This window comes from Telopea speciosissima, chromosome 5 (assembly GCF_018873765.1).
Source record: "Telopea speciosissima isolate NSW1024214 ecotype Mountain lineage chromosome 5, Tspe_v1, whole genome shotgun sequence".
NCBI classification, from domain to species: domain Eukaryota; kingdom Viridiplantae; phylum Streptophyta; class Magnoliopsida; order Proteales; family Proteaceae; genus Telopea; species Telopea speciosissima.
In genome coordinates this window covers 1,307,304-1,326,058 of record NC_057920.1, presented here as the reverse complement: position 1 = coordinate 1,326,058, position 18,755 = coordinate 1,307,304, and the positions used below count along the sequence as shown (strand labels likewise).

Here is an 18,755-nt window from a genome sequence, read left to right as displayed (position 1 = left end):
GATTTATCTCTCTATCTCCTCCTTCGCTTTCCTTCGTGTCTCTCCTTCCCTCTCTCTTTCTTACTCCGCTAGCCATGAGTATGACCGAAATGAAGGGATATCGTTAGGTTTGGAATTCTGAAGAACTCTGCTGCGTTCCAGACTCGAGAGAATGGTTCACAACCTTCGGATCTCATACTATTCTGGTGGGAATTCACAGAAGGTGGAGTTTTAGTCATCAAAAGTGCGAATTCAGGCGCGAAGGTCGAGGTATCGTTGGATATAGGTCTACTTATGGGGTTTGGTCTCGAGGAAGTCAAAGAGAATTAATTTGTCCAGGGAATAGGGAATATATGAAGATTTGAGATAATGGGTTTGGAGTCCGAATCCAAGAGAAGCAGAGGTTCCTCCACTTTGGGAGTTCGTTGGGGAAATTTTATACTCTTAGCTCATTGACCTTCCTTTTTCGTTTCTCTTTTTTTTCTTTTTGAGTTTGAGGGAAATCCATCGTATATTCTCAATTCTATCACAGAAGTACGGTAATTTGACTCAGGGACGAGTTAGAAGATGTAGGATGTCAGCATTGATGTCAATCGCAGGAGGGTTATTGGAAAGAAAACTGCATAAATAGAAGAATTCGAAGATTTCGTGACTGATATCTAAAGGTTTACTAACTCGCTGCAAGTAAGGATTTATTTTTTGAGTTTCAGTTTCAGATAATTATCCATCCATTTTTCTTTCGTTCACCCTGCTTTCATGCTTTATGCTATAACTTCACCGGCCCATTAGAATTCTAGGGAAAAGAGTTCTTTTCCCGCCTTCATTTATGTTCTAATGGTTCCGGATCTTTTATAGATGAGCTTGAGTCCCATTATTAGCTTGGTTGCAGAATATGAGAACCACTTAGGGTGGCGATTCTGATCCATTTATGTATTCTCAGAAATATTTATATATGCTTTCCTTCATAAAGAAGGTTCTCTGAATGTCCAAAATAATTTCTGCCGTCGTATAATCGCTTCTTCATTTTTTTGATTGATCTTTATGGGTTGTGGCGACTTGCAGGGAAATGGCTACTCTGGTTGAGCCGCCTAATGGAAGGGGATCCCAAGGGAAACATTACTACTCGATGTGGCAAACGTTGTTCGAGGTTGATACAAAATATGTTCCCATTAAGCCCATCGGTAGAGGAGCTTATGGTATAGTGTGCTCTTCTATCAACAAGGAAACGAATGAGAAAGTTGCAATTAAGAAGATTAATAATGCCTTTGAGAATCGTACTGATGCACTGAGAACTCTGCGGGAACTGAAACTCCTTCGGCATCTACGACATGAGAATGTGATTGTTTTGAAGGATGTAATGATGCCTATCCATAGGAGAAGTTTCAGGGATGTTTATCTGGTTTACGAACTTATGGATACAGATCTCCATCAGATTATCAAATCTTCTCAGGCACTTACAAATGACCACTGCCAATATTTCATCTTGCAGGTATGGTTTTTCTTGTGGAATTGTGATATTTGCATCATTGCATGGAAACAATTAGCATAGTACGCTATTCCTTTGGTCATAGGGATTGCCTTTGTTTGAGAGTTTTTCTTTCATGAGCCTACATTTACAATCTTTGGAGTGTCCTTCCTGGAATTCTGCTTTTCAATATTTAGAAGCTCTTCTTCATTTTCTTCTTCTTCTTGTCTATGCAATGTCAACAGAAAGGCCAAAGGTACTGTAATGGGGATGTTGAGATGGATGACTTGTAAAACTTTTATAAAAAAAAAGACAAAATAAGAAATGAACAAATTAGAGCTATTTATGAGTAGTTCTAATGCATGATTAGTTGAGAGAAAGACGTTGAGGCGGCATGTACATGTACAATGGAGGCCTTTGAATGCTCCAGTAAGGAGGGATGATAAGTAAACAAGTATGGTTTTGAATAGAGTTTATTGGAGAAAGAAGATCCACCATATAGCCGACCCCACAAATTATTAATCCAAAGACACAAGTCGTCTACATACAGACCACAAACCAACGGGGCAGTTGAGGCTGCGAACAAGAACATGAAGCACATCCAGGAGAAGATGGCTGAAAGAAACACAGATTCGGCTGATAAACTTCTATACGGATTATGGGCTTTCAAAACTTCCATTCGAACCTCTACTGGGGCAACGGTATATTCTTTGTTTTACAGGATGGAAGCAGTCCTTCTAGTCGAATTTGTGGTACCTTCTTTGAGGATCCTCATGGAAAGCCAGATCCCTGAAGCAGAATGGCTCAGGAGAAGATATGAGAAATTGAACCTTATTGATGAAAAAAGTATGCGTGCTCATTTAGTTGGGATTTGGCTTAGTTGGGTTGAGTTGAATATATTTTTTGCAGGGGTAGGAGTGGGGTGTGTTGGGATGGGTGTAGGTTGTTCACCACTCAGGTTCCATGAGAATTAAGAACTCTCCTTCCTTGCCACAGTATGTATTTAGTCTTTTGCATAATGGACAAGGACGAGGAGTAAAGGTATCTTCTACCATCCTTAGTGCCTTCCTATAAATATTGAAAGCCATGAATGCCCTGACTGAAGGGCGGGCTTATTTGAGTTAAAATAAAACTGCAAGCGTACGGGTCAATCGTAGCTACGGGTCGAACACGAGGAGATATACGCCACTCTATTTAACTAACTTAAAAGTAATGCAAAGTGAACCAAATTAAAGTGTTAAATTAAACTAATTAAACTAACGAAAATCAATGCATCCTAACTCATAAGCATCTAACAAAATTAAGGGATTAAATTGGTGTCCTAACACATGAGCATCTAACCTAGCAAACTAACGCGAATTGAAAGGAATAAAAATGCAGCCACACATACTAACCACATAAAAAGAAATAAGGGAATAAAAATGCATCCATAAACCACAACCATATAAAATTAAAATAAAAGAAATAGAGGGGGAAGAAGAAGAAGATAGGAGAGAGGAGATGGAGAATGAGATTGAGAGTTTAGATAGTAAAACCTGGATGTGCTTGCATGAATGTAATTGAAAAGCTTGAATACTTGCATAAACTTACCATGGCCTCCTCTTCTAAATCTTCAAGTCTTGTCATCAACTTAAGAACTTAGACTAGAAGGCTTAAAACCTAAACTAGAATTAAGAAATTACAACCCAATTGAAGACTTAAATTGAAATTAAAGCATAAACTAAACCTATTATAACCATTAACTAAAAATCATAAAAGCAAACTAGAACTTAGAAAAGCCAAAAATCACAAATTAGAAGGAGAAGAAGAGAAGAAATTTCACTAAGTGAATGAGCAATTTTTACAAGATAGGTAGGGGGTATTTATAGGTGGAAGAGAGGAGAAGAGAGAAGATGGAAGTGTAGGAGAAATATTCCCTAAGAAAAGAGAATATTCTCTTCTCTTTCCTCTTTTACAATGTCTTGAATCCTAAGAAAAAAAAGAAAAAACATAGAAAGAAGAAGAAGAGAAGATTGTTTACATAGACCTTCTATTTCTAGAAAAGTAAACTTCCAATTCTAACAAGTGCTTCCTTTTCTTTGTAGATATCTTCTCCAAGCAATAAAATCAAAGCATCTTTGATTTTTCAACCTTCCATAGATGAGAAAATATAAATCTATCCCAAGTAGAATTCCAAAAGTACCCTTGAGAAGTTGGAGGAGAGAGAGAGTAAGGGTGATGACTAGGATTCCTTCAAGAATAAATAAAATACCCATTCTGTCCTTCAGAAAACGTGGAGCATGGGGTGCTTATATAGGCCTCACCATTGTGTTCCTTGCGAAAAATCACCCAAAATAGACCCAAATTTCGTCCAATTCGGAGTTGGGGAGCCCAAGATATCTCAAGTTGAAGTTGGACTGTCCAGAGCCTTCCAAATGGAATCTTTCGGTACAGTAAAGTAACTTTTGATAATTGCGTTAAGGCCCCTGGAATCCGAACTTCTACTTCACTTTGTCCCCGTCCGACTGTCAATAATTATAAATAAACCCCTACAGACCATTTTCGCGCGTCGTTACGGAAACGGCCATAACTTCTTCGTTTCAACTCGGAGTCAAGTGTCGTTTGAACCGTTGCGAAGCTGACTCGATGGGCTATGCATCCATACTATTAACACCTCTAGAAAGCTTATAAACATCTCCTTAGCATCATCTCCTCTATTTTCACAATAATTCACCTAAACCTTGAAAAGCACAAGAAAGCACCCAGTAACTCTGTCCAATGTGGTAAAATGTATGCTTTATGCCCTAAGATTTCACACATAAATGTGCTCATCACGGGCCTTGGTGCAATGGTAAAGGTTGCTCCATTGTGACCAAGTGGTCATGGGTTCGAGTTTGGAAACAGCCTTTCTGCAAAAGCAGCAGGAGTAAGGCTGCGTACATTATGACCCTCCCCAGACCCTGCAGTGGCTGGAGCCTCATGCACTGGGTACGCACTTTTTTTTCTTCTTTCATGAATGCCCTGACTGTATTGTGGAAAGGGTTGGTGCATTATGAACTAATTAATTAATGCTTTCTCTTTGAGTCTGGTAATGTTCTCTGGTTGTTTTCTAACCCAGGTAGTTCCTGATGGCTTCTTACAGTCAAGGGATTTCCTACCCTTGATTCTTCCTCAATACTTTTCTCAAGTAAAAAAGGAGGTGAAAACAATTGGCGCATTATGATGTGTAGTTAATTCAATTTAACTCAACAAGTCTTATACCTACTAATTTGGAGTGGTGGCTCCAGAAAGGCTGTCTGGCTATTTCTTTGCAAGGCTCTAAGGTTATACCTTTTGTTAATCTTTAGTTTGTGTTTACTTTACATCAGATAGTGCATAATGGAAAGCTGGTAGAAGCCCCAGTTTGTCAGAAAGTGGGACTTGAAAATTTCCTTGATTTATGCTGAGTGCCATGCGGGTGAGGGAGACAGTTAGAAAATTGCCTTTCATTAGCGTTCATTTCTCAGTGACATCCTAATAGGACCATGGTGATAATATTTCTTGATTTTATGTCCAATTCTATCTTTCAATTTATAAGTTGGATCAGCCTATTCGGTGAAGAACCTTTGATTTTATGAAGAGGTTGCAATAGGTAGGGTCACGGTGATCACTGATAATAGTAAGGAAGAACTCAAATCATTGCTTGGACTAATTGGGTTGAAGAGTAGGGTTTGGGTCGGAGTATTGGACCATTTGGTTGCTAAATAAGATCCTGGCTTTGGTTTGCCTGCTTTTGCTGAGCATATCCCATAATTCCCCCATCCAGATTGCTTGCCATTTATTAATCAGATTTATGGATTGAAAATGGCCAAACCCTGCCTCTGGTATTAGCGGGTTAGTCAGTTTTACTATTTTCTAGAAATTGATTAGGTTCAATATTTCTATCATTAATATATGAATCAAGGAAATGTAGCTCCTCATAGAACCATTGCAAGAATGTCTTTAAATTGCTTCAGATATTGCATTACTGTTTAAAAGATGCAGTACATTGTGATACTATGTTGATTTATTGTCCATTCTTTTCTGCTCTGCTGAAGCATATATTGTGGCAATAAATTTTACTTATTTTAATGATGTGTAATGCAACTTATTCTTCCAATATGGTTTCATCTCTATGTTCTGTCAAAATAACCAATTGACTTTGACTCCTTCCTTAACATAATAGTAGAAAAGGCTTCAGATTGATGACAAATATTTATTTATTCATTCATTCTCCATTATGTTGTTTGCCACCTCCATTCCTATGTTACCTAGATTTAGCAATACCCTTCCAAAATGCCCGACCATACGTATGGACATGATTTGGTTGGGATTTGCTTCTTCCTCATACTTATTTCTTCTCTCTATTTTTCTTTCCTCAAAAAAACTCAACTACAACAGAGTCGGGTTGCTGGAGGAGGAAAAAGAAAGAGGGAGAATATACGCGGAAGGCAGGAACCAAAGAAGGAGGAGGGAGTAATAGACGATCCTCTCTCTAGCAACTTAAGAAATCGAGGCAAAGTGGGCCTATAGGCCCAAGAGAAATGATTGAAGGTTAACTGAAAACCTTATTTTAACTGAGGACCTATAGACTTAAGGTCACTGCTAGCAGTATATACCCCAATTAAGATCCTCTATTTGTAATAGTCTTCTTTATACATGGGAATTGATAAAATTCGTTACAATTTGAGGTTAATCATGTTAACATTTAATTTGGTCCTTCTAGTATTAGTTATATATTACCTATATATTTCCCACCTCCATGAGTTGTTCTTTTTTTTTTGGGGGGGGGGATTTGTGGAGTCCGCCACCCTATATCTGTGTTGAATTCAAAACATACACCTGCGTAGCTCCATTGAAAGGACCAAGTTACACTATCAGAGTTGGTACTACAAGAGAGTAGTCCAGTGTTTTTAGAGCCCATAGAGTTGAAAACCCAATGCAACTTAGGAGTATGTTGTGAGTCATAATTGTTACTAGACCAATTAAAAATGTAGGAAAAGTTGTACATTTGTGTACAGAAAATGGTGAAGCAATGAGGGCTGCCATTCACACTTTTGCAATTTGCAACTGATTAAGTTTGTGTTAGTGTGTTGGATTACTGGAAGTTCAGTTGAGTTGACTTGGTTGAGCTCTGAATTTATGCAAGCAGTTGTAAATCCATGCAAGAGATTGCGTAGTCCCTCTATATTGTGACCTTTCCCTTCCTCTTTATATTACAATTTATGACATTACTTTATTGTAAATGTATAATGCATAGAAGTCTTCAGTTAATATATTTTATATCTAGGATTATCTAGTTCGAGTTAAACTTATTGCCATGCCTGGAATGCAGTTGCTTAAAGGAATGAAGTATCTCCACTCAGCAAACATTCTTCACCGGGATCTGAAGCCTGGAAACCTCCTTGTGAATGCAAATTGTGAACTTAAGATCTGTGATTTTGGACTGGCACGCACCAGCAGCACCAAAGGCCAGTTCATGACTGAGTATGTTGTTACCCGTTGGTATAGAGCCCCTGAACTTCTCCTCTGCTGCGATAATTATGGGACCTCTATTGATGTCTGGTCGGTGGGATGTATTTTTGCCGAGCTTCTTGGTCGAAAACCTGTCTTTCCTGGTACTGAGTGCCTCAATCAGCTCAAACTGATCATCAGCGTTCTTGGAAGCCAGAGTGAGGCAGATCTTGAGTTCATTGACAACTCAAAGGCTAGGAAGTACATCAAGTCACTCCCATATTCCCCTGGGACCCCCTTTTCCCAGTTATATCCCAATGCAAATCCTTTGGCAATTGACCTATTGCAGAGAATGCTCGTCTTTGATCCATCTAAAAGAATTAGTGTCACGGAAGCTCTCCAACATCCTTACTTGTCGGCTCTGTATGACCCAAAAGGCAACCCTCCTGCCCAGGTCCCAATCGACCTTGACATAGATGAGGACTTGGATGAAGAAATGATCAGGGAGATGATGTGGAAAGAAATGCTTCACTACCATCCTGAAGTAGCTTCGGCCAATGCGTAAGAAAACCACCATTCTGTGGAAAGGTCTGTGAAGCAGCTTCCTTCTTCCATTTTATTTTCTTGAAGATGCATGCATTAGAGGTTTGTGTTGTTGGTGCATGAGATTAGTTTTAAGAATTGTTTTTTGGTTCAAGCTGGTCTGCATGGTATGTGGCCTCTTTAAGTTGTACATTAAGTGTGCTGTTGTATGTGGTATGGACACTTCAGTCTCTTTGTACATTCACGCTTATATATATGTACTGCAATGGTATAAAGTTGTGGTTGTTTTCCTGTCTTGTGGAATAGCATGGAAGTCTTCAGTTTTTGCTCAAATTACAAAATAGAGACGGGCATGGATGTCTTAAGTTTGTGCTAGTTTGGAGACTGAGTACTTACATGCATAGATATATATTGTTGGATTACTACTGCTTCTGCTTAAGAGCCTTCATTGCTTTGTGGTTGTCTACTAATCTCTACCTTGCAGATCTAGTATTTGTTTAATACCCTTTGTCTAAGGATGGCAATGAAGCAGGTTAAACAGGGGAAAATGTGCAACCTGCCATCCTTAGATAATATTAGATAGTTTCCTTGGATAAATTGTCTCGACTTGTTAGTGGACTGAACTGCCATTGAAACTAGAGCTGTAAGAGGCTTGGGTGCAAGGCCTAGGTCAGGGAGTAGCAATGCTAGTTTTGGGCCTATACAATCTAGAGAAACCTAACCCTCTTGACTAGAGTCCTGTACGTCCACTAGAATGTTTCTGGGTCAAGATATAAAAGTTCCTAAATGCTATCAGTGGGCCTATTTATGGATGAGTTATATTACTGAATTTGACTTGCTGTTTTTCAATTGTGGTCTGGGCTGAGCTGAGGTCATCCAGTGAAAGGTCTTAGATGGATTTGACTGAACTGACCCTAAAACCAGCCCCGACTCAGAATTGGACCGGGCATCAGGTCCTATTTTGGGCTTAAGATGGGTTGGAACTCTTCATCCAGGAAACCTAACTGAAAATGACCTCCTAAAATGGATATCGCAGGCTTCTAGAGATTCCTTTAACCAACTCATGGTTTTAGGTATCGGTAACATATTTATGTATTGGTATTGGCGACTACCGAAACCAATACTAGACCAAAATGGTATTGGTGGACGGCTATGAACCCTAGTTTATAGGTAAAACCGTAAAAAAGGTGCAATTCTGATCCCGTATCGGACTAATACAGACTGATTTTGTATCTGTATCAGCCGTGACCGATGCCGGTGCCAATACTGTATGCTAAAACCGTGATTCAGCTGGCTTTAAGAGCTATCTCTCCTTTCCCAGAATTGGAATCTCCATTTTGGCTATGTAGCATGGATGGGACAGGATATAGTTTAGTTGAGGTATTTTTCAGAGTACTTTTTAGATTACAAAGTTTAAAATCTCAGAGGCGGATGAGAGTTCCAATAATCAACCAAAGAAGTAGACACAGCTACAAACAAGCTGCTAACAAAGAACCTTCCTAAGCTTCCAAAAGACCTTACGTCCTTACCCTAAGTCTTGATAAGATCACCCACTACCTGAGAATCACACTCTATCATCAATTCTGAGACCAAAATCATACAGAAAGTAACGAAAACAACATCCAAAATAGGCCCTAGCTCTGCTGCTTCAAGCTTCCAAACGAACACATCCCCCACTCCTAAAAGGGCGTACCCAACGCACGAGGCTCTCGCCATTGCAGGGTCTGGGGAGGATCATAATGTTCGCAGCTTTACCCTTGTTTTCACAGAGAGACTGTTTTCAGACTCAAACCCGCAGCCACTTGGTCACAATGGAGCAACCTTACCGTTGTACCAACCCACCTCTAAAATGGAAATTTTAGGACCAAGTTTCTCTCCAACCATTATGAGGAGAGAATCTTTTCTTCTAAATCATAGGAGAAATGTTCTCTATGGGGGAATATACCCCCTCCACCCAGACACATGGGGAGGCAAAATGTTTGCCCTGCTCCCATGTTGATTGTCCTATTGATGCCGACATATGCACTCCCATTGGTCCCCATGTATGCACAGAGACCATGCTCTCCCACAAAGAACTCTTTCCCTAAATTATAATTGAGGATGATAGTTAATGATAAACTCTAGAATTTAAATCATAACGTCACATCACCATTGATGAACATTTTTTTTTTTTGTAAACCACCATTGATGAACATGGGTGAAGGAAAATATACTGAAATTTATTTTTTTTGGATAGGTAGGTAGTTTTTTGTTTTTGGGATGGAATGATGGATAATTTGGGTAGTTTAAAGAGTACAAATATGATAAGGTTGAGGGTTGAGGGTTGAGAGTAGTCAAAGGGTAAGGTCTATGGAGGCTCAAGGCAGCCTCTACACAAGTAAGACGGCGTTTACACCGCTTTTGTAGCTTTTAGGGTTTGTACTTTCTAAAGTAATGGAGGTTTGCTGTGTATTCTTGACTGTTATGCAAGTATGTCTAAGAGTTTTGAATGAGACCCTAACCTTTAAGTATGAAGGTGAATGCCCTTTAAGTCTTAAGCGAATGTATGTGCACTGTGTTGATTATTAATACTTTTCTATAAATAAAAAAAAAAGAGAGATTATTAATACTTGGATTTTCTTCTCTTGATTTCATAAAATAAATTATATTGCCATTCCTGTCCCCCACTTATGGTTGTAGCATTGGAAAAGCTTGATTCTTCACCATGTAGCTAGAATTTTAAACTCAACACACTTAGAATGTGATTCTCATGCTACAAATAAACAAGATTTGATGCTATATTATTAATTATAAACATATAGATAGCCTATGATCTGCTGAATTTAAGTAAATATATATTCCTTACACATAATAACCTTATGCATGCATGTCTGTATGACCCACTTGCATGTGTTAAATGTATGGATACCCATACAGTACCACACACTTGGGGCTTTGAGGGTTCAACTCAAAAGCTTAAGTTATTAAGTACAAGATGGAGATAGCCCAATGGCATAAGAAGGCACATCCAAAGTCAGGTAATCGATGTGTGTAACTTAGGCATATATATGTAGGATATACATCCTAAGGATGACAAGGACCTGGCACGGACCTAACTTTAATATCATTTGAGGGTCCAACTCAAAAGCTTAAGCTATTAGATGGAGATAATCGAATGATATACAAAGACACATCCAAAGTCTTAGATAAAAACTCCCCTTCACGTGTAGTTTTGGATGAACAGAGATAGATCTGAAAACACCTACAATAGGATCAGAGAAAACCCACTTTGAACTATTTGATGGAAGGACTCACAAGTACACAAGGGAATGGGTACCAATGTGGAGACTATTCTCCCAACAACTTGATCTTGATGGGGCCAAGAACAACAATATAATGCAATGCAATATGTCCTCCAGTGATCAATGATCATTTGGGTTCATGTGTATTAATTGGCACATGTTTTCCTTTGGAAGAGAAAAGGTAAAGAGACCGGACTAGATAACACAAGAACTTTGGAGACAAAAGTATGGTGACCACTCCAAGTGGAGACTGTCCTTCCTTGCATGTTATGATCAAATTCTAGTTGCCCAAATCCTGATATTCACTACATGACTCTTGGCAATGCATGGTCTCTTTTACTTTTGTGTTTTAAAACTAAGTTTTCTTCTTTCTTCTTCTCTTCTTTGTGGAGGAAACACAGATTGCTTTTTGTCTTTTGAGATATGGGTCTCGATTCTCTAGGGAAAGTGAAGTAGGAGATTAAAGTTCTAAAGAAGAAAAAGTTAGAAATTGATGGAGCTAATGTGTCACACGCGTGTATCTAGGAAAGAGGTGGTCACTAGCTAAGAGAGACCCACCCGCCAAAGATCTAAAACCAATTAACTGTAGAAAGTGTAACAAGGTATGGAGAGTGATGGTTACTAAAGGAAGTCTCAAGGAGATCTTCATTATATATGTGCTGAAGAACCTTCGTGTTCTTTGTAACATCATCATTCCAGAGACTGAGAGAGAGAGAGAGAGAGAGAGAGACTTTGGTCTCGTGATTTTCTACTTTGATTCTTTTCTTCTTAATGATTTTCTAAAGTGATTCTTCTCGGAATAAGCATATTTTGACCCTCGAAAGTATTTCTTACACTAAAATATTTAATACTCATCATGAATGATCCCAACAAAAAAATACAAGGAATTGATTCTCATGATCATGAGAAGCAAAGTTTTCTCACTTCGGACAAAACACTACTTGAAAGGATCAGGAAATCAAGGAATCTCAAAATTAAAAATAAACACTCCTAGAATCATACTCAAGAATATTGTTCTTAATTAAAGTTACTATAGGCTATTCTTAATCCCATTGGGAATCAATTCGGGCTTCTTTCAACCCATCCAACTGTGAGCTCTGAATGCATAGATGTTGGAAATATTCATCCAGATCATACATATCAATATATGTAACTATGGGGATAGATTATTTATCTGAATCATAAACAAACCGTGACAGACATCAGTAAATATAAACATGGTACATGGCCTCACCAATCTGATAATGTAAGAAAAACTTTTAAGGAAATAGTGGGATTGAGTTGTGCCATCAGTCACTCTCTTAAGACTATAAATGCCCCTTATGGTGTAAACTAGAATCAGTCATTGCACTTGTTTACTGGGCCACATCGGGACACTTTGGAGTTATACTCAATTGGCCAAAACTAAATACAAGTTAGAGATTGTCTAAAAATTGTCAAAAAATGAGTTTGACCTTCAAGAGATGTCTCCAAAAGACATGCCCAAACAACATGTCTTTTCCCACAAGACATCTTTAAATAGACACACCTATTCATCATTTAGATGTCTATTAGTAAAAGACATTACCCTCTAATATTTTGAATCATCTATTTGTATGATTCAAAAATTCCAACAATAGCTCCACCAAAAAAAAATAAAAAAAAAAAAATTCCAACAATAGATCATACATTAATTTTTTACTTCAGATAATGAATTTAGGAATATACAAGTGATGTAGTGTTAAAAAAACAACGCCCAGAATGACGATTTTGCAGAAGAAAAACGAAGATAAAAAGAAGAATAAGTACACAATACAAGACTAAGATGGTTCACCCCCAAGAAGGAAGGCTACATCCACGGCCGAGCAATAGAACGATTCCACTATTTCTATGAAGCAAATACAAACCCTCACTTTCACATCTCTCAAAGAGATAACAATGTTATATAAGAAAATCCTAACCCAGAAAATACAAAACTGCCCTTAGAGACCCACCCAGTCTGATTTGGACCTGAACCAACATAGGGCGAAAATACATATCAAATCGAAGATCTCAACAAGCTCTATAGGAGTCAGGCCTATGACGCTGATGTATGCATTTTTTGACTATTCTGATGCGTTTTGAAAGCAAAATGACCGGCAAAAAAATCACCATAGCACTTTTTGGAGTGGGATCAGGGTTCACCAATAACATATAGTGCACTTAAAAGGAAGGAAATACAGTTCCTTCCTTCAAAATTTGCCTAGTAAGGTCCAAGAAAGTGAAATTTAAGCCGTTGTAGTTCCAGAACTATGACTAGGAAAAGGGAAACAAAGATAAAAAGAGAAACCCAATATCAAGTTGTTCTTGTTCCTTTTGAGGCCAGTTTGATACTTTTGCCAACAAAAGAAAGAAACCCCAACCCATTTTTGAAAGCATGTGAAACTCATCTCCCCAAGAGATCTAATACACACCATACACCTCACTATTGGGTCCTTGATAAAGCTGATATCAACTTTGTCTGGCCCCACAGACCGACCATCACAACCCTTTTTATCTTTTTTCATGACATCTCCCTCTGCTAAAGGCATTGTAGCCTATCACTCTCCAACTTCAAAGTTCAAATGGGTTGTTTGATTAAGAGATTAAGAAAAAGGGAGGTGCAAACCATAGAAGGATTTAGTTAGACTTAATATTTAGAGAAGAAAATAAGACACAGAAGAAGATGTGAAGAAAATGTTGGGGGTAAGACGCTTGAATTAGGGAGGCAGAAGGTCTAACGTGTTAGGAATTAATAAGAATGCAACAGAATGGCGATTTGCAAAAGAACATAAGGAGAAGAGAAAGCACATACATACAAGACAGAGATTTACATGGTTCACCCTCAAGAAGGTAGGCTACATTCACGGCAGAGTGATAGTCTAGATCTAATATTTCCTTGAAGAAATTACAAACCCTCACACACACCTCTCTCAAGGAGATAACCATGATATAGAGCGTTTTCATGCGTTACAATATAGAGAAAAAACCTAACTCAAAAATGTACAAAATTGCCCTAGAAGCCCACCTGGTCTGGTCCGAGATGCGAATCAACATAGGGTGAATTGAAGATCTCGACGAGCTCTTCAGGTGCAGGGGCCATCAGTGCTGACGAATGCTCTTTTTGGTCGTTTACGCACGTTTCAAAGGCAAAACAGTACACCGGAAAATCACAGTACTTCTTGAATTAAAACAGATATCAGACATCATCAATAACATAACGAACACCAAGTAGTTACAGAATTATATTGATAGCCTCTAGCTACTCGCGTCCTAGCCTATTTGAGAGTTAAATTTGCCTCAATTTTCCTTTGGTTATATGGGTATTTCGATAAATTACCTATATAAGGTTTCGTTATATATTTGTAACGAGGGTTCTTTCTTTGTAATCAATCTTAGAGATGTATGAGGATGAATAACTATAATCTTATTCTCCGTTGATAATGAATTAAATCTCATCTCATCATAGATGTGGGTAATCTTGTCCAACTACATAAATCTTTATGTGCAATTGTATGATTGTTGTTTGCAATTTCCATTATTTTCTACATTGTTTTAAATTCTTGTTTTCTACATAAAAAACAATGTCGATGTGTTATTTTGAACTGACAAGTGGTGATTATGATTGAAATGAACAAGTTCACAGAATCTCATGAGATCTGAAAGTTTCATAGAGGAATATAAATGTAAGTGGAAAAAAGATCAAGAAACAACAAAACTAGAATCAGGAAAGAATATTAGTGGGTCCATGTGAAAATCCTTAGCTTACAAGATGAATTGTAATTGAGTTTGCTTTGGTATTTAGTTTAGTAGGAATTGGGCCATGTTAGGTGATAGCTGATGTCCGTATCACTCTATATAACTTAATAGAGTGTGTGGGGGAAACAGAAAAAGAAGTCACAAAACAATGTTGCCAACCACAAGATTTTTGCTATTATATACGCGTCACCAAGTTTCAGGTCCTTAAGGTATTGCTCTGTAATACTCATGGGTCCCATAAACCTTACATTTAGGTTGTGATGTGAAAAGTTTTGTTGTCTTCTTTTTCAGTGAAGAGAAAGATAACCCAGTTACTTTGATCTCTCTTCTTCTTTTCCAATGAGAAAAAAAAAAAAAAAAAGTTGATAAATCATTTTCCTTACCTTGTCATGCACTAAGTTCTTTGCTATAATTCGATCTCCTCGATCATTGAAGTATTAGCTTTAATTTGTTCCTTTAAATCATCTGGGAAAAAGGATTAGAGAAGTTAGATTGAAGTTTATGTGTGTTGCACGGTCATACAATGTCTCTGTCTTTGTCTCAAGGCAATCCACATCGATCTAATGAAAGTGAAGGACCCACAACAACGACGGATTTCCTTCTCTCTCATACAAACAAAACACAGAGTGACAAGATTTCTCAGCATTAGTGTATCTACTTTTTGTTGATGAATTTTTACAAATACTTGGTGGGTTTCACGTGAAGGTAACGATCTCTCACGATGTGAGAGAGTTATAAAGACTTGGGTATCTTTAATTAATGGTTAGCTTTTAAGGATTAGTTTTACTTGAGTTCTGTTATATACCTAATGGGACTAGATCTAGTGTATGAGCGTTAGATTGGGTCAGCTTATAATTAGTATTACTTGGATAGGTTAAAGAATTTGATTTAGGAAAAATTACTTGATTAGTTATTTTTGGGTTTTCATTTACAAAATTGTCTACCCTATGTTTGAGTTAACAAAAATAGACAAAAACAAGTTTAGTTTTACAAAACTAGACAAAAACAGTGACTCCTTCCTTCCTCGGCAGTTCCCCTCTGAAAAAATCTCTTTTCCTCTGTTACTTGGGGTAGTAAAGAATGGCGGTGGTTGGGACAAGGGTAGGGTTGTAGGGAACGGAGGATGCCTGGGCGAGAAGGCAATGACAAGGGTAAAAAGTCTAAAAAAGTAAGTGCGGGAGGGAGAGATACTATTTTATCTAGTTTTGTCTATTTTTGTTAACTCAAACATAGGGTGGACAATTTTGTAAATGAAAACCTAAAAGTAGCTAATCATGTAATTTTCCCTGTGATTTAACATGTTTCATCAACTCTGAAGTTTTTGACGTATTGGTTAAATACCTAACATTTGGTATCAGAATTGGACACCACATCACGGGTTCGAGTTACGAAAAAAGCTATCTCAGAAATGACTACCTACCACTAAAGTGAGAGCCATTGAGGATGACGGTTGCAAAAGCGTGGTGATATGTTATGTGCCTAATGGGGTTCGATCTAGTGTATGGGCGCTAGATTGGATCACTCTAGTATGGGATAGGTTAAAGGGCTTAATTTAATTAACGCATTCCATCAGTTCTAAAGCTTTTATCGTATCTACCCGAAACTCAACAATAATACCACAAGTATGAATTCATACTACAACACAATAAAATGGCAAAAAAAAAGTATGCATGACTTAAAGTACCAAAATCTGAGATCAAAATACTATGTTTGTAAACAAGTGGATATGTATATATCAAATTTGTTGCCCAGCTGGTTTGCTCATCAAGACACTTGAGAATCCATTTTTTGATTGGGTCTCCCTCTCTCCCTTCTGGCTTTTGTTCTTGAGGGACCACTGTCCATTGTAGGTCTATGGGAGCAAACCTAGTAAAGTTAATATAACCTATCTCTACAACATAAATCAGTGCTTGGTCAAGTTGGTATTTTGATTGTTAAGTGATGTAATGGACCTACCATTGTTCATAGGTGGAATCTTCCTTCCTTCCTTGTAGACATTCTCTTTTGAACTGATACATCTTACTTCACTCTCAAGCAACCAAACCAAACCTTACTCTGGGAAATAGTTTGGAGGGACTTCGCTTTCAATGTAATGAACATAAAGTATTTGTGGGATTTCCCCCTTATTTCCTGTTTTTCTCCCTTTATTTTTTTGGAGAAAGTTTTCCTTCAACCAAGTTCACCCGTTTGTTGTAACACTCTAATTGGACTTTTGGAGTAGTGACCCACCATGTGATCTCATCATTACCTCTTCCCCTATATCGAAGGTCGGAAATACTCTTTCTAAGTCTCATCCAATCAGTATATCATGTGGATTAAAAAATTCTCTCTTCACCATGGGTGAAAAAGAAAAACTCTTGTCCTTTGTTTATTTTTAAAATATTAATTTTTTTAAAGGGATCTTTTTTCTTGTCAAAGGGACGATTGAATCCTCTAATCACCGTTGTTGCGCTCATGGTTGTGCTTATGTTAACTTTACATGACAGTTGTCTTATTAGGTTTAACGGAGAACCGTTTTCACTTTTATCTCTCTCAACAAAACAAACTTTCACCTCTCTTTCTTTCTTGACATTTTACGATACCAAGAGTACTGCTCAATATCACATTTTATTATTTTTTCACTTAAATTTTAAATCTATCTCTTAAATACAAATTGAAAGAACCTAATTATCTATTATATAATCATAATGGTACTTTTCTCTTCTGTTCATTTTTTTCATTTGGAGAATGATCTTGGAAATGAATAAAGAAAATGGATAAAGCCAATGGGTGTGATAAACTGAAAGGCCTAAGACTCACTTTACAAACCTTAATGCCAATAATTAATTATGATGGTAAAGGACAATAATAGTGGGAGAAAAGAAAATTCAATTAAGCCTTATCACAACTAATTATGGAATTGGCTACTTGAATCTGTTTTAATTTTCCATTTAACTTTATCCAGTGTCATGTTTGATGTTAATCCCAAATCATCTATGCTTTTATTTTTTCTTTTCCTAGCTTTTTTTTTAATTTTTAGGGTAAATTACACGTCACCTCCTGGTTTTCAAATGAAACTCAAATTACCCCCTCTACAATAACGGTGTTAGTCTGCTGTTAGTTATTGATGTGAAAGTACTATTTTACCCTTGTACTAAAACATTAGAATTAAGTTTACAATATTACCCTTCCTTCATCTTCAACATTGGTCAAGGGTAGTTTAGGGATTTAAATTTATTTAACTGGCTGACATCATTACTTAACAGCATAAAACTAACGGCAAGGACTAATTTGTCATATTGGGGTCTAAACCAAGGGTGATTTGAATTTTTTCAAATCAAGGGGTGATCTGAGTTTAGTTTGAAAACTAGGGGTGACGTGTAATTTACCTTTTTTTTAAGGACAATTGAAGTGGTGTTCAATTTGGTATTTATTAATAAATTTGGTTAACTTTGAAGATTAAATAAGAAATGTAAGGGAAGAGAAGCCAGAAGTTAGAAGGAATAATGTGGTTTTCTGCAAAATCCAAATATAAAAGAAGAAGAATGAAAAGTTAGTGGCACTCTCTACTTACCTTTCTTCTTCTTTTTTTTTTTTTTTTTTTTGGGTTTTAGAACTAGATAATTTACTGCCTAGTATGTCATGAAACAATGATATTTGATAGTAATAAAATACAAAAACACTTATATTCATTGATTAAAAAGGTATTATTAGAGGTTATTATTACTCATGCAGTATGGGACATAAAGGTGATTGTTGGAAAGATATTACTAAATTACCAACTGCACTTACCAAGTTGTTGAAACCAACTTGGTTACAAAGTGCATAAATTAATTTAGAATATTCACTAGTTGCATTAAGGTGTGTTCCAGCATAAAAAAATATTTATTAGAATTCTATTCTCTTACCCCCACCCCAATAAATATGAAATACCTTTAAGTGTATATGTTTGGTGAGAAACCTCTTTACCATTCTCCAAATTTGTGTAAGTGGAATGACCCATCAAATGGGGCCCATGTCCATCAAGGAACTTTTTACTTTTTGGGTTTTGGCTGCCCAAACCGCCACCTACTTTACCCTTCTTTGTGTGTGTGAGAGAGAGAACATGTCACAAAAGAATTCTGAAAACTCATCCTTGGGTGGTTAGGGAGGAGGAAGTAGAATGAAGGATTAAAGGAACAGTCCAATAGGGCTCAAGTACTACTAAAATTATTCTGCCCACAACCCATTGGGCCCCACCTCACGAGGCTACAAGGCCCATAACAAAAACCCATGTTTGTGCTTCTTGCCCTTTTTTAAAA

The 18,755-nt window shown here is 37.3% G+C and overlaps 1 protein-coding gene across 3 annotated transcripts; it reads left to right on the top strand.

The window, feature by feature from the left end:
- The first annotated feature begins 347 nt into the window (after positions 1-347).
- On the top strand, positions 348-7,741 carry LOC122662155 (mitogen-activated protein kinase homolog NTF3-like). Of its 3 annotated transcripts, none has more exons than XM_043857721.1 (3): positions 348-659; positions 1,042-1,468; positions 6,777-7,741. In XM_043857721.1, the coding sequence occupies exons 2-3, from the start codon at positions 1,046-1,048 to the stop codon at positions 7,458-7,460; spliced, it is 1,107 nt and encodes a 368-aa protein (XP_043713656.1). In that variant the 5' UTR covers positions 348-659; positions 1,042-1,045; the 3' UTR covers positions 7,461-7,741. The 3 variants fall into 3 exon arrangements, with proteins under 3 accessions (XP_043713656.1, XP_043713658.1, XP_043713657.1); XM_043857723.1 differs by having other exon boundaries at positions 348-663; XM_043857722.1 differs by having other exon boundaries at positions 348-666; positions 1,034-1,468.
- Positions 7,742-18,755: the final 11,014 nt, after the last annotated feature.

Coding starts and splice junctions, on each gene's coding strand:
- LOC122662155 (XM_043857721.1), top strand. CDS start 1,046: ATGGCTACTCTGGTTGAGCCGCCTAATGGAAGGGGATCCCAAGGGAAA. Junction 1,469..6,776: donor GCCAATATTTCATCTTGCAG/GTATGGTTTTTC, acceptor CCTGGAATGCAG/TTGCTTAAAGGAATGAAGTA.